Consider the following 21,648-nt stretch of genomic DNA (forward strand, 5'->3'; position numbering starts at 1 on the left):
TCAAATCTTCAAACCTTCAACATTCAAATGTTCAAATCTTCGAATCTTCAAATCTCTTCAACATTCAAATCTTCAAATCATGAACATTCAAATCTTCAAATCTTCAACATTCAAATCTTCAAATCTTCAACATTGAAATCTTCAACATTCAAATCTTCAAATCTTCGAATCTTCAACAATCAACATTCAATAAAATAACACTTATAATTCACATATCAATACCGAGAATATCGAATGTCAACAACTCGTATTAAAATGTCAACAACTAACAAATAACACTTACAATTCACATATCAATACCGAGAATATCGAATGTCAACAACACGTTTTAAAATGTCAACAACTAAAAAATAACACTTACTATTCACATATCAATACCGAGAATATCGAATGTCAACAACTCGTATTAAAATGTCAACAACTAACAAATAACACTTACTATTCACATATCAATACCGAGAATATCGAATGTCAACAACTCTTATTAAAATGTCAACAACTAACAAATAACACTTACTATTCACATATCAATACCAAAAATATCGAATGTCAACAACTCGTATTAAAATGTCAACAACTAAAAAATAACACTTACAATTGACATATCAATACCGAGAATATTCAATGTCAACAACTAAAAAATAACACTTATAATTCACATATCAATACCGAGAATATCCAATGTCAACAACTCATATTAAAATGTCAATAACTAACAAATAACACTTACAATTCACATATCAATACCAAAAATATCGAATGTCAACAACTCGTATTAAAATGTCAACAACTAAAAATAACACTTACAATTGACATATCAATACCGAGAATATCCAATGTCAACAACTAAAAAATAACACTTATAATTCACATATCAACTACGATGTCAACAGCAAACATTATTCATGTCAACTACGATGTCAACAGCAAACATTATTCATGTAAACTACGATGTCAACAACAAACATTATTTATGTCAACTATTATGTCAACAACAACATTTTACAAATTACTCATGTAAACTACGATGTCAACAACAAACGTTATTTATGTCAACTATTATGTCAACAACAACATTTTACAAATTATTAATGTCAATAACAAATATTTTCATGTCAACGACCTATTTTATTTATGTCAACAACAACATTTTACGTATAATTCATGTCAACAACAATGTTTTACATATAATTTATGGCAACAACATTTTTCTTAAAATTTATGCCAACGACCTATATAATTCATGTCAACAACAAACATTATTATGTCAACGAGCTATATAATTTATGTCAAAAATAAACATCTTCATGTCAACAACTTATATTAATTTATGTCAACAATAATATTTTAGGCAATATCACAAACACCTTATCTACACAACTAAAAAAATCAAGCAATACAATCGAATTAAAAGCTGCATCCATATATTTCACAAATTAATTGTAATTTGCTTTCGATTTTAGAGAAATTGAATCCACAAAATTAACAAATAAATTCACAAATTTTGAATTAAAAAGGCAATCGATAATTCGAACAGTAACAACTTCAAATCCTACCATATCACACGCTTCTCTTACCTCACCTACGTAAATCAGTTATATTCATCAATAATATACTCTATTAATTAACTCCTTTGCCAAAGCGAGATTCAATAATTTTCTCATCAATTAACTAGTGATGAATTGCAGTTATTTTAACTCATTTTACTTCATATCACGTCAAAGCAATTGCAGTAACACACCAAACAACAGCACAGAATAGCAACAAAGATATCAAAGCTAAACAACATCGAAACAGATTGAAATAATCACCGCAATTGAGAGGGCGATGGCGACTTCATATCACTCCATTGTCTTCTTCGATCTAGCGTCGAAGCTCTCGGCGGAGAGGGCGATGGCGACTTCTCCGATTGTGTGGAAGGCGAAGAGGTTTTTCAACATCAGCAGCGAGAGGAGGCTGCGCCGCGCGATCGGGACGATCCACGCCATCGTGTGAGATTTTATCAGAGAGCGGCGGAAGCTGGGGATTTCCGATGGGATTCCGCGGCCGCGATTTGGGCAGTGGAGTTCGTGGAGGGCGTGGTGCGGCTGCGGAGCTGCTCCGGCAAGTACCTGACGGCGAAGGACAAGGAGTTCCTCCCCGGCGTCACCGGGGAAGGTCGTGCAGTCAGTGCAGCCAATCGCCAACAGCGCCTTCGTCCTTACCATCGACACCGATTTCGATGGCTGAATGAAATTGATCAAACAAATCACGGCGGAGCTCCGATTGGAAGGGCAGAAGACGGCGACGATCGAAATTCTGCAACAATTCGATTGGGAATTTGGGGAAAATTTATGCATTTTACAATAGATTCAAAATGTGCAAGGAATTAGGGCTCGTGGATAGATTCAGCGGCTGGACTCTAATTAGAATATGAAATTACCATTCTGCCCTTTCATAATAAATTAATCTAATAATATTTTTTGTGTGGCAAAATCTGGACCACTCATTTAATAAAAATGAGTGACTGATATTGCATCTCATTTCTCAATTAGCCTAAATAATCTCAATTGATCATAACCCTATATATATATATATATATATATATATATATATATATATTTGTAATTATAAACTCTATTTCTTTAAATATTTCAAGTAATTCAATTTCTAAATAAATTACTAAAACTAGTATTTTATTTAAGTAGAGAGGGTGGAGGAGAGATGTAGTGTGGGGAAAGAGTTTTATTTTTTCAAATAGGATCCACTTGTTCACTTTATATAAATAGTGTATTAGGAGATGTTAATAGGAAATATTGTAGGCGATTCCTTCCAACGTTCGGGTGTGGGTTTGATGATATGAATTTATTGAAAATTGAAATAGTCAAATTTAATTGTAGTCAATGAATTTAAATTAATTAATAATAGAGGATTGAATGATTTCATCTCTTGTATAGTGATATGTGAAAATGCTCTTTTGGGGTCATAGATAAGATGAGTTTATTCAATGCTTTGAAGATTTAATTTTGGTTATTACTAAAAAATTTTGAAGTTAACCACCATTGATTTGGCTCAACATTGTTTTGAGACGTTACTAGGGATGAAATTCGAAACAAAATCTAACACCTACTGAAACTCGAAAAAATCAATTAATTATAAGAATATATGATCAGAAGGGAGTATACACTATCTATAGACAAAGAAGTCATTCCAATAGGTGTTTGAAAATAGAAAAATAGACAATAACAAAAGCAAAATCATCAAGATATATTAAAGTCATTGTATAACTAAAGGAGTTAGGTAGGCTCAAAATGATGGCAGCGTCATAAGCTGTACATTGATACTAATAAAAGACAAAAAGGGGTTCTTTGATATCTCACTACATACCAAGCAAAATGGGAGATATAATGAAACCTCCAACAAAATCTCATTACAACCTTCAAGACTAGATATAGTAATATCCATCAAAACCTTTACAAGAAAACTAATAATACCCTCCTTCAATATCATCACACCAATAGGAATGATGAACATTTTCAGAATCAATATCATAGGTATCCTTCCGTTTCTCTATCCAATCCATTAAACCGATAGAGTCGGTATGGAGCCACAGATCTTTTCTTTCCCGAGCAGAACTTCTTTGGCCAGAATCAGAGACTCTTTTAAATGCGGAGCATAGCCGAAGATCAAGTGATTTGAGGTGGGGGCAACCCTCGAGAATCGCTTCCAGTCCCTTATATCCCATCCGATGTTCACAAAGTCGGAGATGGCGCAAATTAGGCATGGTTTTTCCAATTGCTTCAGCATGCTCTGAAAAATCAAAACATGCTGATGAAACTTTGCTCAAACAGTTATGATATGAAAACGATTTCAACATTGGGCAAGCGATCCCAATGGTTTCAAAATCATCGGATATGAGAAATGGAGTCATCACAAGGTGCAGCTCTTCCAGTTGTGGCAGTTTTTTAATGGCTACAATCAACTCACTTGTATCATAATCAACACCACACTGTAAAAATTTAAGGCTTTGAAGCTGAGATGACCTGTGGAAAAAGTAGAACATATATAGAGCATATTAGAGACTACTGGAAATCAAAATTCAGTAAGGTTGATTTGGTTTTCGTGGCTTCATCGGTGAAGATCCCCTTTAATTTCTTCGATTTTTTAGGGTTTCGTGGCTTCATCGCGTGAGTGTTGATTTGGGGAAGATGGTTTGATTCTATTTTAATAAGCGCTCAATTTTTACGAAAAGATAGTTGACAATTTTTTTTTTTTTTTTTTTTTTTTTTTTTTTTTTTTTTAATTTCTCCTAAACCGCTTATAATAGTATTTGAACGCAATTTGTAAGAAATAGAAATGCAAAATCCATAATTTATTTATAATGGCCATTAATTTTAATAAAAAAAATTTGGCTTTTAAATTATACTTCTACATAATAGTAGTATTCTATAAATTTAAACTAATGAGGCAATTAAAAAGATGTTAAAATTAAGATATACTCCCTCCATCCACGAATAAGAGTCCTGTTTGTTTTTTTGCACTTGTTTTGTAAAAATGATAATAAATAGTTAAAGTGGAGAAATAATATAGTAAGATGGAGAATAATGTAGACAAGACTCTTATCTACATTATTCTTTGCCTTACTTTATCATTTCTCCACTTTAACTATTTATTATCATTTTTACAAAATATGTGCAAAAAAGTGAACGTGACTCTTATTCGTGGACGGAGAGAGTACAAATCACTTGGCGGAGCTACGGTGGGGGCGCCATTCTAGTTTTACCTATAATAGATATATTCAGATACATTCATCAAATGTATTGATGGCGCAGTTGGCAAGTGCTCTGATTTTGAGATCATGCTTGCACTCGGGTGCTGAGTTCGATTCTCAGCTGTGCCATTATTTTATGATATCATTTTTTTCAATATCTGCTCACAAGAGTACTTAGTAACTCCTTATTTCTTGTCAAATCATTGTTGCAATATTTAACCAATGTCTGTTAAAGATCATTTTCAAATATTTATGCAATATTATTCTAATTTATTTGTTGTTAAATTATATTTTAGAGATGTGCTATATTTATTCAATAATTTTTACGTCAAATCACTTTTAAGCAAAGGTGTTAAATTTAATCAATGACCTTTTAAAGTTATAATTTGAAAGGATGTTATTTGTTCAATGACTTGTAAATAATGTAATATATATATTTTAAAATATTGTATTTTAAATTACTTTTTTATTGGTATTGTAATATGGAGTAATTAATAGCTTTATCAAAATTTTATAGTATGTATAGTTAAACAATTTTGCTCTACTTGTGAAAAGCTTAATTTTATTAGTAGGTAGAATACTTTTTAAGATCATCACAGAGTGTTTATATCAATTATTCTCGCTTAGATTAAATTTGCTGAATATGCATTTAATTCTTGAGTACTAGTATATATCTTGTTATAGCATACGCTAGCGAATTGTTCGTCATTCCAATCTCGCCAATCCAAGTGAATAACGCGCCATATCGTGGGATTTTTTTATCACTCTCCACCATGCAGTACACACTAGCTGCGCACTCGTCAGTATCTCTCAAACGGGCAACCTTTGCAGGATATTCTCGGTCAAATAATCGGGCAGTTCGAGCCATGGCGGTGATGGTGGCGCGGCTGAGGAGGCGGCGGCGTTGCTGAAAAGCTTTGCTTTTTTGTTAATTAGGGCTGCCATGATATTCGCCTTTGCAATGCATACAGAGAGAATCGAATTATTAAGAGCATCTCCAATAGCAATAGGCTAGCCACAGGCTAGCCACTCTCTCTCCTTACCACGTCATCAGCACCAAAAATCCACCTGTCACATTAGCATTTTAAGCAAATAGGCTAGCCACAGGCTAGCTGCAATAAAAATAATTAAAAAAACAACTACATTTACGAAATTGAATTTACGATAAATTACGGAATTAAAATTACGAGACATATACGGAATAATTTATTCATTTCATTAAAAATAAAAAGGCACATAGAAAAAAAAATACATGATTTAAAAAAAAAAAAGGGCTTCCACACATGAGCTCCGTCGCTCTCTACTCCTCATCGTCGCCGCCGCCGTCATCCGAGGTATCTGAGCCCGCGTCTGAGCCCCCCACCAGTGCCCTCGTGGCATCCAAATCCACCTGCATGTTCTCGAGCATCGATTGAAGAAACCTCTTCTCCATGGGGTCAGTTGCGGCCCTCCACTTTTGGAAGACCTTGTACATCCGTTCCTCAGTTTTTGCACGCGAGAATAAGGTATACGTGCGTGGGGGTGGGGGTGCCGAGATGACCTCCTGGGGTGATAGTGGGGAGGATCCCCTCGCTGCCCGTTGCGCCCGCTTTTGGCCAACCGGGCGAGGGCAACGAGCAAAGGATGGAGGGGACGAAAATTCCTCAGCATCCGGGAGAGGTCGTGGGATCCGCCGCTGCTGCTGCGGTAATCGCCGGAATAGTTTAGCCTCTGCTTCTTTGGCCACCCAGCCTCGCACCCCGCCCGGAACTTCTCGGAGTCCTTCAGTACCAGATAGCATTCCCAGAAGGTGAACTCCTTATAAATCCCCGACAAGGGGAACTGACTCTCCGCTATCCTCCGGGTGTCCTCCTCAGTCTTTCCCACTAGTCAGCATGCGGAAGGCGTTGGCGTACAACCCTGAAAATCGGAAGACCGCGGCCCTGATGCGTTCCCACCCCTTCCGCCACTCCTCCTCGTTGTAGTCCTTTCCGTCGGGCAGTTCCTCTTGTAGGCTGCTCTAATCTTAGCCCACATATTGACGATCCGCTGGTTGCTCAACATCGTCGCAAATCGACAACCACGCCTTGGCCATGCCGACGTACTCATCCTCCGTCCACTTCCTCCGCGTGGGGGTGTCGTGAACAGCGTGCTGCGACGACTCGCCGACCACCTTGCCCTTCCCCTTGGTCTTCTTCTTCTTCGGCGCGGCCCGACCAGCTGGAACGGGAGTGTCTGGCTCCCCGATATCGATCCCCATCTCATGCAATGACAAAAGGTCATCGCCAGTGAACTGCGTCTCCACTCCACTTGGGTCGACATGTGAGACGAAGCCGTCAAAAAATCAAGAGAGGGACGATAGACCGTGTCCCCTCCCTCCCCCGGAGACCCCTGCATCCCCCCGGCATACCGGACTGCATCCCTCCCTGCCATACCGGTATCATCCCCATCATCTGTTGCATCATCTGCTGCTGCATCTGGGGCATACCTCCCCACCCTGGCGTTGCCTGCCCGCCGCCCGGCATCCCCCACGGCATTGTTGGCAATTGAAACTAAAAATATAACATATAACTGTCCCACATCGGTGTCAAGAGAAAACTGAAACTAGTATATAAGTCTCATGGGCCCTCCTCCTATCACCAATTGGTTTTAGGATGGAACCCATGGATTTCTATCATGGTATCAGAGCGGGTCGCCGACTGTTGGTCAAATTTAACTGACCCAGCAGTATATCTGGGCCGAAACAAAAAAATTGACTGATCCAGCAGTATATCTGGACTTAAAAATATGGGCTAAGTGGTCCAACCGATCGAAAAAAAATTGGGCCGATTGTCCAATCGATTAGAATAAAGTCCAACCCCCTCCAAGGATCACCTTGAAGTGTTTGAGGGAGGGTGTTGGCAATTGAAACTAAAAATATAACATATGACTGTCCCACATCGGTGTCAAGAGAAAACTGAAACTAGTATATAAGTCTCATGGGCCCTCCTCCTATCACCAATTGGTTTTAGGATGGAACCCATGGATTTCTATCAGGCATCCCTCCCTGCGATCCCGCCATCATCCCCATCAACTGTTGCCAATGGACGTTAAACCCTGGGCCCATCTGCCCGCCCATCTGGCCCCATCCAGATCCCACACGTACAGTGGGAGTCTGAGATCCGCTCGTCGCTAGACTGGACTCGTTGTTATTGTCCATCGCTCGATGTTGCTCTTGTACAGAAATTTAGAGAGAGAGAAAACTCGTTAAAACAAGTGGTGCAAACAAAAATGAAACTAAAATCGCGTATATATAGATTTTCAAAAATAAACAAAAAAAATGAAAAATGAGCGTTGGCCGATCGCTAGCTTATCGGCACACCACAATGCGGCCAGCGCATCGGCCAACGCCCTCAAATCGGCGAGTGCACGCCGATTCGCGACTTTCCGTTTCCAATTGTTCGGCTAGCCGACCGCCTAGCGACGCGAATCGGCTAGCCGGTGGGCTAGCCGCTATTGGAGATGCTCTAATTTAGTGTTTCCTCTTTTTTTTAAATTTAAAAGAATCGATGGTTTAATTAATTAATTAATAATGTTAATTTGAGTGATTTAATATTGATTAATGCTTCCAATAACTAGAGATTTGGCTATGCTATGTTTTGTTTCTTTTAATTTTTCAATTTATAAAATAAATAATACTCGTATAAATTAAAATAGGTTGTGCTATGTTTAGTTTCTTTTAATATTTCAATTTATAGAGTAAATAAAAAAAAAATTAAAATACCAATATGATTTGAAAAACACGATAAGATGAAGAATGAGTGTATGTAATCTGAGCCATAAAATGTTTGAGCTCCGCATAACCTAACTGTCAAGATGACAGTGAAGAGACAAGAGTCGCTAAGTCTAGCTCTATCCAAATGTGAGAAGAGAACTCCATAGCCATCGGTAAGCTGTGAAGAAGAGCCATAAGTCAGACAACTTGTAAGGGTTGAATCAGACAAACATTGTAAATTATTTTACTATTTTGACAGATTAAGTCAGCTACGTCGCCTTACACTCGACAACTATGGTGCAACAACGGCTGCTTTAACGGGGGCAACACAATTGGAAGAGTTGCACCTTATCACGAGGCTTCGCTTTTATCCCAGAGACTTTACAGTTATTGGCAATGGCGGATTCAAGATTTTTAATATGGGGTGCGACCAATAATTATAGTGAGTTGCATTAACCTTTTTTTTAATACGTTTTTATTATTAAGAAATTTATTAAACATAAAAATGAGTTACTTTTTAGTATTATTACTTGGATAGCTTTCACTTTTTATAATGGATCTACATAAATTTATACTACTATTACAACATAACTTATTTCATTTTTTTTCAAGTTTTTATTGTTTTAGAAATAGAAAAAGATACATCTCTTTAAATGAATTAGGAACTGAAAAGATAATGCAACCTCCGTCCACGAAAATTCGTCCCGGTTTGATCGGACACGGGTTTTAAGAAATGTAATGGAAAGTGAGTTGAAAAAGTTAGTGGATTGTGGGTCCTACTTTTATATATTAGTTTTATAATAAAATGTGAGTAGGAATGAGTTAGTAGAATATGTGGTCCACTACCAAAAAATGGTAAAAGTGAAATGGGACAAATTTTGGGGGACGGACGGAAATGGAAAAGTGGGACGAATTTTCGTGGACGAATGTAGTAAATTAAATACATTAAATGCAAAATACTTTTATTTGAGAAATGATTAAAAAAAGATTAAATTTCCGATGTTTAGAACCTAACAAACTAAATTCCTTCAATCCATTCCCAACACTATACATATATATGCACCGAACCCTAAAAATCGAATATGTTGAGCATGGCCGCCTGTTCATCCACAGCTGCGCCTCCACCATCGCCGCCATGGACCGAACTGCCCGATGATTTGACGGCGAATATCCTGCAAAGGTTGCACACCGAAGAGATAGTAATGGGTGCGCAGCTAGTGTGCAGTACATGGTGGAGAGTCTGCAAGGATCCTGCCATGTGGCGCGTCGTCATTGATTTGGATCTTCGACATTATCGTAGGTTTAGGCTCAAAGAATTTAAGAACATTTGTCTACACGCAGTTGATCGTAGCCAGGGGCAATTGGTCGGGATAAAGCTTACTGGTTTAGGCAGTGGATTTGTCTGTTTTCCCTATCATTCAAGACACATGATTCTCTGTTTTCTCATAGTACTATATATGTATTTACACAAAATCAGCTCCTAGCAATTTATATATATTGTAATTATTTGACAGATCAAGTCAGCTGCGATGCCTGACACTATCGAAATCTCAAATAATGGGGTATGTTTTGTCTGAGGCAATCAAGAAACTCCCACTATTGGAAGAGTTGCACCTCTGCGTGATGCTAATCCCTAATCCCACAGATTTGGAAACCATTGGCATTTCTTGTCCAATGTTGAAATCATTTACATATAGAAACCATTGGTTTGTGAATCTAGATGTTTCGGAGCATGCTGTAGCAATTGGGAAAACCATGCCTAATCTGTGCCATCTCCAACTTTGTGGAAAGCGGATAGAAAATAGGGGACTAGAAGCAATTCTGGATGGATGCCCCCACCTCGAATCACTTGATCTTGGGAGATGCAAAGGTCTTGATATGCAAGGTGCTTTAGTCAAAAGATGTTTCGAGCAAATAAAAGATCTGAGGCTCCGTCCTGTGTCTCCACCCTCTATCAGCTATCAAGATGTGGATTACGACAGTGATTCGTCATATTATGATATCTACAATTCCAGTGATAGCGATGAAGAATATGATAGTATTCATTATGAATATCATTAGTGGAACCAAACCGAGTTGTTATTAGGTTAACCATGTAACCAATCTGTTAGAACATACTAGTTGTTTTGTGGCCAATACACCTATTATCATTTTTATTCACATTTGGAGTTTGTTTTTCCAGCTATTTACTTCCCATTGTCTAAAAGTTGATTTTCTAGCACTTGTGCTTCTACTTTTTAGATTAATGTTCTAAGTTTGTGGCCAATACCCCTATTAACATTGTTATTTACATTTGGAGTTTGTTTTTCCAGCTATTTACATCCCATTGTATAAAGTTGATTTTCTAGCACTTGTGATTCTACTTTATAGATTACTGTTCTAACATCTTAACATTTGAGTATAGTGTTGGACCTGTTGTTGTGCTACTTTTAGTGCAGTGATTGCTTTAGTTCTAGTGGTGTTTGTTGTATGGATATTTACAATTAATGCTTGTTTAGGATGAGAAAATTATTGAATTTAGGTGACTACTTTTCAACCTAGAGTACAGATGTTCACAGTTCAAGTCAATACCACACGAAATGTGTAGGTTGAATTGATTAATTCTGCCAAATATAAAGAGTTATGATTGAAAATTTTTAATTTGATAAAATCTCAGCCAAGTTTAAACATGATTAGACTCCAATTTGAAAAAAAAAATCAGAAAATAAGTATTACAATTTCTAAAACCATGCATTTTAAAACAGAGCTAATATACAGTTGTGTTTAAACATTAACATGTTATGCTGAACTAATAATTAATAATCAAATTATCAAAGCAATTGAAATAATTTCCGAAGTTTTAACTTATTAAACATGAATTCTGCTAACAAAGTCCATAGAAAAAGGAAAACTAACAAACTAAACTCCTTTAATTCATTCCTAACGCCACACATATACATTGACAGATTGAACCCTAAAAAAAAGATGTTAAGCATGGCCGCCTCTTCATCCTTGGCCGCGCCTGGCGCGTGATATATTTGGAACATCGATGTTGCAATTTTGGGTACATTTGCCGTTGTGGGGGCTGCAAACTTGGGAGCTTTTGCCTATGCGCATCTGACAGATTTTGGAAAGTTTGCTGCATAGCCAGGGACAATTGGTTGAGCTAACGCTTGCCGGTTTTAAAGAGGATGGCTTCCTAAACCACGTGGCCCACCGGTACATATCATTCTTCCTTTTGCTGTGTTTGCTTTAATTGACAACTTGTAAGGATTGAATCAGACAAACATTGTACTAAATTATTTTACTCTTTTGACAGATTAAGTCAGCTACGTTGCCTTACACTCGACAACTATGGTGCAACAACGGCTGCTTTAACGTTGGCACTTAAAGAACTCCGACAATTGGAAGAGTTGCATCTTATCACGAGGCTTCGCTTTTATCCCGGATATTTTAAAGTCATTGGCTTCAGTTGCCCAATATTGAAATCATTCACATATACAACCTGTCGGATTCCAAATCAAGAATCTAGTTCAATCACATTTAGCTTTAGCAACTGTTGGGACGAGAAACGCGAAATTTCTGAACATGCTGTAGCAATTGGAAAAATCATGCCTAATCTGTGCCATCTCCGAATTTTTGGACACCAATGGGAAATAAGGGCCTGGAAGTGATTCTGGATGGCAGCCCCCACCTCAGATCACTTGATCTCCGGGGATGCTGTAGTTTCAGTATACAAGAGGATGTCATGAGCAAATAAAAGATGTGAGGCTATGGTCCAAAGATTCTGGCTAAATCATATTCAGGGAGTATATGTATTAGATTTTGAAAGAATCTAATCAGCCTCATCTTCGTATGTTAATTATTTTTCTTGTTTATTTATTTAGTACCATAAAAGATGTCACGATTTCCTTTTTAGTTTGTCCCATAAAAGATGTTACATTTCCCTTTTTGGAAAAAGTTCTCTCTCACGTGAATATAAAAATTATATTTTCTCTCTTCATTTAACACACAAAACAAAACCTCCTAAAATCTCGTGTCGTCTCCCACAAGTATGACAACTTTTGTGGGACAGAGGGAGTATTTTTTTATGGAGATGGAGTAAAGCTTTATAAAAAAAAACTATCATTGCGTCTGTGGTTTCCATGCTTTCTTACAAGTTTCCTCTTGTGTTTTGGTGTTGATATTCTTATCCCGTAATCTACAGATCAAGTCAGCTACGATGCTTTACAGTTCATCTGTATCATATAATAGACAATAGTGTTTTGCCTATGGTGATAAAAAATCTTACACAATTGGAAGAGTTGCATCTTACGATGTTGCCAAGTCTCAATCCCAAAGATTTTGAAAGCATTAGCATTTCCAAAACTATCCAAGGAAAAAAAGACTGATGGATAGAAGAGATGAAAGGTCCAAATAACGATACAAAATAAACCATTTGGAAAAACAAACAAAGAAGAGATGATAGTTAGACTTCACATTGATTCAGCTTATCACATAACTCAATATCCATCGATAGAGCATCCATCAATTTCCTAGAGGCCTTCAATATCAAAAAATCGCCAGACTGATGAAGCTGAAGGACCTCGAGATGGGGGCAGCCATCGAGAATCACTTCCACATCCTTATTTCCTTCCCAACGTCCAAGAAGTCGGAGAAGGCACAGATTAGGCATGGTTTTTCCAATTGCTATAACATACTTTGAAATATCTGGATGCTGTCTCCAACTGTTGCCATATGAAAATGTTTTCAACATGGGGCAAGAGACGCCAATGGTTTCCAAATCTTCGGGTTGGAGCAATTGGTTCAAGAAAAGCTTCAACTCTTCCAATTGTTGGAGATTTTTAATTAATTCCTCAATCAAAGCAGGACCTATAACATCACGGGATGAAAATTCAAGGCGTCGAAGCTGACTTGATCTGTTGAAAGAGTAGAACATAGACCATATCAGTGGTTCTGGTAAATGAAATACTGGGAGAATTACCACACCAAGTATACTTAGGTTGTACAAAAGACAGAGAACAAAACAATCAATGATATGCCAAAAATAAAAAACCACACCAAGTTACTTATGTATACATTTCACACACACAAGATATCTTAAAATGAGCATAATGTCATCATACAAAGAAGAACCTTTTATGGAGCTTTTCTCCACCTCCAACTCCACAATCATCATTGTGTATGAATGAGTAAGAGGAGGCAGAAGAAGAAGAATAAAGAAATAAGAAGGGTGATTATATGTTTTACAAAGTAGACGATAAATTAAAAAAGAGTGATTTTTATTTTTTATTTTACTTTTTATGAAAAAAAAAAAAAAGGGGGAAATGACTCAAACTTGGTTGGAATATAATCTAACTTAAAAGAGCATCTTAAATGTGATATCTTTACCTATTTTCCTATGGAAAGACCAATGAAAGAGTATTTAAAAAGATACTTATACATTCTTCTATTTTTAAAAAAAATATTTTTACCTATTTTCCACACAAAAGATAAATGTGATTGTATATATCTTTTATAATTTACCACTTTCCACTCAAAATCAGAATTTGAATTCCAAAAATGAGGCAAAATGTAAAGCAAACACCAATTGAACAAGAGAAAATGACAGCAAATGGAAGAATTCTACCGCTGGGTTATGTATTTTAACAACCAAGGCACTTGGAAAACTTGAAGAGCATGAACATGAAGCTTTAGGTCGACCAATTGTCCCTGGCTATAATCAACTGCGCGACGGCAGATGTAATCCAAATTGTTGCGCGTGCAACGTCCATAGCCCAAATCAACAACGCGCCACATGGCGGGATTCTTGCAGACTCTCCACCACGTTGTACACACTCTCTCCGCACATTCAAGTATCTCTTCAGCACCCAACCTTTGTAAGATATTCATTGTCAAATCCTCGGGCAGTTCGGTCCACGGCGGCGATGGTGCAAGCGGAGGCGCGGCTGTGGATGAAGAGGCCGCCATGTGAAATGGATGTTCAGTTAGGATTATCGGTGAGCTGGATTTGGACTGTTGGACTGCACTTCTTCAACTGTCATCTAATTAAAATAAAAGACTCCACGGTACAGCTGCCCACGACTCTTTCTTATTCCATTTTTTTTTAAATGTATATAAAAGGTATATACTCCCTCCGTCCCGTTTTAGGAATTCCGGTTGATCAATTTCAGATGTCTCGCTTTAGGAGTTCCCGTTAAGATAAACTACTAAAAAATGCATACAAATAGAAATAGGTCATACATCCATTTTCGTTCGTCTTATAAAAATATTCTATATCCATTTAGACCATCTCCAACAGTACTGCAAAACCTAAAATGCAGTAGAATATTACCTCCAACAGTACTGCAAAAACAATCCCATTATAGATTTTTGAAGAAAAAATACATATCTTTAGGTTTGCAATAAAAGTATACCCAAAATACTTTTCATAGTTTGAGTTATTGTATTTAAGTCCAAATCAATTCATATTTATCAAAATAGAAGAAGAGAAGGAAGAGAAATTAAAATACAGAAACTAAAAAACTTACGAAGACAATGCTGCAGCGTGAAGAAGAAGATGTGAAATAATAACCTAATCTTATCTTATTAATATTTGATTAGTTATTAAATATTGGGCTGGCCCATATTAGTATTATATTATTCGACATTATTGATTTATTTTTAATTATTTTACTAACATGAGCCGTTATTTATTTCAATAGAAAATTAAATGTTATTAAATACTTATTAAATAGATTAAATGACTGATGTTATATATAAATCTATGGAATCAATTATTTTATTAGGTAGTTAAATATTATACGTACATTACTAATTAAATATATGAAATCAATTATTTATTAATTAATTAATATTATTCAAACCAAATATGCTATTAATTATAATAAAAAAAAATATTACTAGTAAGTAAAACAATACTATGGATTTCATATCTAGTTATATTAATTAATAAATCTTATCTTGTATTATTTAATTTAATTTAAGATATTGACAAAGTGTCATGGGTTAGTATGTAATTTAGATAAAATATATAAGCATGATTGAAAAGTAGTAATAAAAAGTTAGTGAGGGAGGAATATTCTTTTGGGTTTGAGTTTATGTAAATGGTCGGAGCAAAATCAATATTTAGTGTAACATTTACACTAAAATAGGTTTGAGTTTAGTGGAATGATTGGAGATGTTATTATGACAACTTTTTTCTTCTTCTTCTTCTTCTCTTTTACTTTATTATTTCCACTACACAATTTCAACTATTTTTTCTCATTCTCTCTTGTTTTACTAATCACGCATTAAAATTCGTGTCAAATACTATAGGACATATTTCTATAGGACAATAGGATGAAGGGAGTAAGACTTTTTAAAAGTTGGGTAATAGTTTTGTTATTAACATTTGTTTTTTGAGTAATGATAAACAACCAAATTTTGTACAACCAAAATAAAGTTATATTAATAATTTGATGTATTAATTGTATATTAAAATTATAAATATAGTAAGTGGATAAGTTAAAAAGACTTATTAATCTTTAACCTCATTTTTTATATTTATATTTGAATTTTTTTCTATTATTTTTAAAATTTAAATTAAAGTATGCACTAATTACATATATAGTTATAAAAAAATAAAAAGTATATAATAAATCATAAATATATAACCACAATATTATGCACTTTTCATGTACTATATATGCATTTAATATTTTAATTAAATTCATAAATAAATTTATTTTTTTATCAAATAAATTAAATTTTAATTATACAAAATTTGATCACATAGATTTGTTATTTTTTTATGATATAAAGAAAAATAGAATCCCTAAGGACCCGACGTTTGAGAAAATTTTAAAAGAGTCAGTTCATTTGTTTCGATTTGACAGTGTGAATAAGAAGCGTTTCTTGGGCAGGTGAATAGAGAATCCTCTCATTTCAATTTTCAATGACTCTTCATTCCATTTGACAACTTGATTTCTAAGGGATCGAGGCAGAGTAACCGAGGAGCCACTTATTTCAATTTTCAATACGTACAATATTAATAGCAACATTATTTAAGCATATTTCTTTTTTTAAAAAAAATTCTCTCATATATTAAAAAATTATATTATCTTCTTTCTTCACTAAACACACAAAACAATACTCCCTCGATACCATAGAAATATGTCACATTTTTTTTTTCATATATCCCATAAAAATAGTTCATATTCACTTATGACAACTTTTTTCCTTTTTTTAAATTTTATTATTTATGGGCCTCATCATCCATTACATAATTTCAAATACTTAAACTCTTTTTTCTCTTACTTTACCAATTGCACATTAAAATCCGTGTCAACCCTAAAAGATCTATTTCTATAGGACAGAGGGAATATTTCCTAAAATCTAGTGCTATTACCCAAATGTGTCATTTATTGTGGGATGTATGAAGTAGACTTTTTCCATAGCTTACGTGTTTTCTTTATCACCTTGTTAATCTTCCATGCTAAAATTTGTTCTAACATGTTAGAGCATCCATAACGGCTCAATTTTTGTCCGGACGATCGATCGTCTGCGACGTCGTCCGAGCTCGTCCAACCATTGCAAGTCGACCGATGAGCTCGTAGATGAGCGGGTCACCCGAACTTAGGCCATCCGCATCCCTATTTCTTATTCATCTCTTAATCATCTCAGCCATTAACTATTCATGGGTCTCACTGTACATTTCAGTCCATCTCTTAACTAAGAGACAACACCTGCATCCCTCCATCTCTTAACCATCTCATCACTTAACTATTCATTCAATTTCATTTTTTTTTTTAATTTCCAACCAATTCAATTAATAAAAACACACTTCATTAAATAAAATAAAATTACAATTTAAATACCTAAAAAAATAAAAAAGACATAATTTAAAAGACTAGAAATACAAATTGCACACTTAAATTCAAATTACAAAAAAATGGAGGCAAAGAAACAAAAGAAGGAGTTCTCTTCTCTAGTGACGATCATCTAACGGTGGCCAAATTTTGCCCAGATGTGTTCCATTAGATTTTCCTGGAGTTGGGCGTGGCGGTAGAATCACGTGTCCTTGCCCGAATAGACAACCGTTCTTGCAAAGACGGATGCACTCCACTTCGAGGCGGACTATTTGCAGTAGAGCTTCCCGGGGTTTCAGGGTTGAACAAATTTCCCGCCTCAGGTCCTTCGTCGGCGACAATCATGTTGTGCAATTATACACGTATACATGATGTCGACCATATTATCCATAAACCACGTACGAGCCGTGGCTTTGATAATGTTAAATCGAGCTTGGAGAACCCCGAACGCTCTCTCCACATCCTTGCGAGCAGCCTCATGCTTCAGCGCAAAAAGAGATTGCTTTTCGTTCGCAGCCCTGTTGAACGTCTTCACGAAGGTTGGCCACTTCGGATAGATGTCATCGGCAAGATAGTACCCATTTTATACTGACGATTGTTAGCGATGAAGTTAATGGCCAGCGCTTTACCATTCAGAACTTCTCTAAAGAGGTTTGAATTGTTGAGCACGTTGACGTCGTTGTTCGAGCCGGGGACCCCGAAATACGCATGTCAAATCCATAGCCGGTAGTCGGCGACGGCCTCGAGTAAAACGGTGGTGGGTGCCTTTTGTGGCCGCTAGTGTATAACCCATTCCACGCCACAAGGCAATTCTTCCATTGTCAATGCATGCAATTGACACTCCCGAGCATCCCGGGGAATCCGTGTGATTGTTCGTGAAGTTGGAGCATAAACTGACAATCTGCAGTGGTTGGCTTCTTCAGAAATTCGTCGGTGAAGGCTGCCCATACGCCTTTGCAGAAGTTCAACAAACAAAGTCTCTCAGGGGATTCTCCGACGAGCAGATATTCGTCGAACGAATCCGCCGTTTGTCCAGTAGCAAGATGACGGAATTGCTGCAGTACATTTTTTGAGCGTCGTGTGGCTAGGACGGCCAACAGCGTCGAACCCTTCTCTGAAGTACTCTTCCCGTGCCGCCAATATATTCGCGATATGCAAAAATAGCGCGCGTGACATACGGAAACGACGACGGAAGTAGATATCTCCCCATACTGGGTTCCGACTGACGTAATCACGTTCCAACCTTGCGGCAGCTTCCTCCCGGTTACGATGGATGTAAGTCCGGGGTCGCCTTTGAGGAGGCTCGGCGGCTTCCTCCTCCCTACGTTGATCTTCCTCTAGCGATTCTTCCATTATTCGACGCATTTGCTCAAATGGATCCATGGATTAAATTTGGGAGATGAAAAAAATAAATGAATGATTTATAGAAGTGATTGGAGAGGAAAGAAAGAAAATTGAGAAAAGAATAGATGTGTGTTTGTGTGTAAAATGGAAAATGAGAAGAGTATTTATAGAATAAAAAATAAATAAATAAATTTAAAAATCGACCTTTGAACGATCACATTACCGTTTTTTAATTTTTTCAAAATCGAATTATGATGTCATTATTACGACGCCCACTCGCGTGCCGGCAAGTGGGCGTCACGCCGCACGCCAGCGTGTGCCACGTGGCCCGCGCGCGTGGCGAGACAGATCGTGGTCAGCCTCTTCCACGCGCGACGCGCGACGGGATATCCAATCTCGTCGGGACGAGATATCTGTTGCAACGCGGTCTCGCCGCCGTCGCGTCTTGCCGGGACGAGACCAAACCGGTGGCGAGCCGCGCTGCGGATGCCCTTATTATGTTCTCACGTGACTTTTTTTTTTCATAGTAGTACTACTAAATGGAGTAAAAGTTAGAATTAGACGGTTGACATAAAAGAGTAATGATAAACAACCAAATTTTGTACAATCAAAATAAGGCTATATTAATAATTTGATGTATTAATTATAGATTTAATAATAAATATAGTAAGTGGACAAGTTAAAAAGACTTAATAGCCTTTAACTTTATTTTTTATTTTTATATTTGAATTTCCTTCCTATATTTTCAAAAATTTGAATAAAAATATGCACTAATTATATTTATGGTTCTTAAAAAATAAAAAAATTATACACAAATCATAAATATATGACCACAATATTATACACTTTGCATATATATACTTTGAATAAATGCATATACAAACCTATTTTTTAGCAAATAAACTAGTTTTTGATGGTATAAAATTTGGGATTTGTTGGACATAAAAACCATTGATCTCAATCTCAATAATTGAAGTCAAACCGAGGTGCTTCATCTTAGTTAAATTTGACTTAACCATCATTCACTTCAAAAACTACTCCGTTTGTTCACTTTCATCATATCTTAATTCTGATTTAGAACACGAAGGGTCGTGTCTTTGTGAGCACTTGAATCGAGGAAACATCACTCAACCCTATAACCATCCAATTTATACACCTGAAAAATCCCAAGATAGTGAGCATGGGAACGACATCCGAATCCAACGAGGCGATGATCCAAACAAAACCTCCAATACCGACAGCCGCCTCTTCATCCTCAGCCCAGCCTCCACCACCATCACCGCCATGGACCGAACTGCCCGAGGATTTGACGACAAATATTCTACAAAGATTGAGTGCTGAAGAGAGACTCGAGAGTGCGCAGCTAGTGTGTAGTACGTGGTGGAAAGTCTGCAAGAATCCTGCCATGTGGTGCGTTATTCATTTGGACAATATGCGTTGCCGCCAAGACAACAAATTTGAGGCCATTTGCCGTTGTGCAGTGGATCGTAGCAAGGGACAATTGGTCGAGCTAAAACTTTCTTATTTTGATGGGCATGGGTTGCTAAACTACGCAGCTGATCGGTAAAATTCTTTCATTTGCTATAATGCACCACACATCATTCTCACTTAATTGTTTGTGATTTAATTTGTTCTAACACAATATTCTCTTGCTCATAAGTCACAACACTTGTGTTTTACTTTTATCTTGTTAATTGAATATGTTAACAATAATTTTCCTCATTCATTGTTCTCCAAGAATAACAGATATTGTACTCTTTTGACAGATCTAGTCAGCTCCGAAGCTTGACACTTGCATACTTTGAGATAAAACCATCTGCTTTGACTAAGGTAATAAAAAAACTTCCACTATTAGAAGAATTGCACCTTATCATGCCAACAGATCTCAATCCCAAAGATTGTGAAACCATTGGCATCTCTTGCCCCATGTTGAGATCTTTTACATATAGCAACTGTAGCAACTCTTGGGGTGTCGGTGTAGTCGAAGACATGACATGGCAAGTTGTAGCAATTGGAAAAGCCATGCCTAATCTGCGACATCTCCGACTCTGTCAACTTCACTTTGAAAATAAGGGACTAGAAGTGATTCTCAATGGATGCCCCCACCTTGAATCACTCGAACTTAGTGGATGCTCGGGTCTTGATCTACAAGGGGATCTAGGCAAAAGATGTTCTGAGCAAATAAAAGATCTGAGGCTGCATCCTAAGTCTTTAGATCAAGTCAGCTACATCTTCGGGCAGTTCGGTCCATGTTCTGACCAAATAAAAGATCTTTCTATCCATGCCCCCAACCTTGAATCACTTCATCTTCGGCATTTCTCTGGTCTACATCTACAAGGGGGTCTAGGAAAACGATGTTCTGACCAAATAAAAGATCTTTCTATCCATGCCTGTGAGCCTATATTCTGGGGCCTTACCTCTCGCTTGCTAGACGAAAGTGATTATGAATACGAAGAGTACGAGGATTGAAGATTTTGAGGGTTCTTACTATTTGTCTTGAAAATTCTAAGATTTTGATGGTTTACTTTTATGTTTTATGTTGGTGAAGGATGATATGTTGGTGAAGGATGATGCTACTACTTTGTTTTTTATAAGTGGTTTTAGTTGGAACCATACATGGACTTTGTTTTACCAGCTGTTTACATCAAATTGTTATTCATATGATTTGGAGTTTGTTTTTACAGCTATTTACATCATTACTTGGTGATGAAATAATATTTTCTATATATATTGTAAAAGATAGCCAGGCTCTAAAATCAAAGTCAAATTTACAATTAATACTACTATTAAATACTCTCTCCATTCTCTTGAGAATTAGAACGGGTGAAGTCATACAATACAAGACTTGGTGCATAAGAGCATCAGCAACGCGGGCTCGATTTTGGCTCCAATGACGGATCCAGGAATCGAAACTCGTGGGGTCGAATATAATACAAAAATAATAGTACTATAATTATTTAAAAAAATACTCCCTACGTCCGCGAATAGGAGCC

The 21,648-nt window shown here is 36.6% G+C and overlaps 3 protein-coding genes across 3 annotated transcripts; 2 read left to right on the top strand and 1 right to left on the bottom strand.

Moving 5' to 3' along the window:
• Positions 1-10,040: 10,040 nt before the first annotated feature.
• On the top strand, positions 10,041-10,544 carry LOC148929528 (putative F-box/LRR-repeat protein 22). Its single transcript, XM_089056902.1, has one exon. It carries the CDS (start codon positions 10,041-10,043, stop codon positions 10,542-10,544), a length of 504 nt encoding a protein of 167 aa, XP_088913028.1.
• Positions 10,545-12,930: 2,386 nt separating this feature from the next.
• Positions 12,931-14,432, bottom strand: LOC148929529 (putative F-box/LRR-repeat protein 9). The gene is made up of 3 exons (XM_089056903.1): positions 14,124-14,432; positions 13,854-13,861; positions 12,931-13,381 (listed from the first exon to the last, which is right to left on the bottom strand). Exons 1-3 carry the CDS (start codon positions 14,430-14,432, stop codon positions 12,931-12,933), a joined length of 768 nt encoding a protein of 255 aa, XP_088913029.1.
• A 5,403-nt stretch (positions 14,433-19,835) lies between these two features.
• On the top strand, positions 19,836-21,124 carry LOC148929530 (putative F-box/LRR-repeat protein 9). The gene is made up of 2 exons (XM_089056904.1): positions 19,836-20,218; positions 20,422-21,124. The coding sequence occupies exons 1-2, from the start codon at positions 19,836-19,838 to the stop codon at positions 21,122-21,124; spliced, it is 1,086 nt and encodes a 361-aa protein (XP_088913030.1).
• The last annotated feature ends 524 nt before the right edge of the window (positions 21,125-21,648 follow it).

This window comes from Salvia hispanica, chromosome 4, assembly GCF_029641045.1.
Source record: "Salvia hispanica isolate PSC_SH4W2 chromosome 4, Shi_PSC_v1, whole genome shotgun sequence".
In the NCBI taxonomy this organism is placed as follows: Eukaryota; Viridiplantae; Streptophyta; class Magnoliopsida; order Lamiales; family Lamiaceae; genus Salvia; species Salvia hispanica.

Coding starts and splice junctions, on each gene's coding strand:
- LOC148929530 (XM_089056904.1), top strand. CDS start 19,836: ATGGGAACGACATCCGAATCCAACGAGGCGATGATCCAAACAAAACCT. Junction 20,219..20,421: donor CTAAACTACGCAGCTGATCG/GTAAAATTCTTT, acceptor CTCTTTTGACAG/ATCTAGTCAGCTCCGAAGCT.
- LOC148929529 (XM_089056903.1), bottom strand. CDS start 14,432: ATGGCGGCCTCTTCATCCACAGCCGCGCCTCCGCTTGCACCATCGCCG.
- LOC148929528 (XM_089056902.1), top strand. CDS start 10,041: ATGGGGTATGTTTTGTCTGAGGCAATCAAGAAACTCCCACTATTGGAA.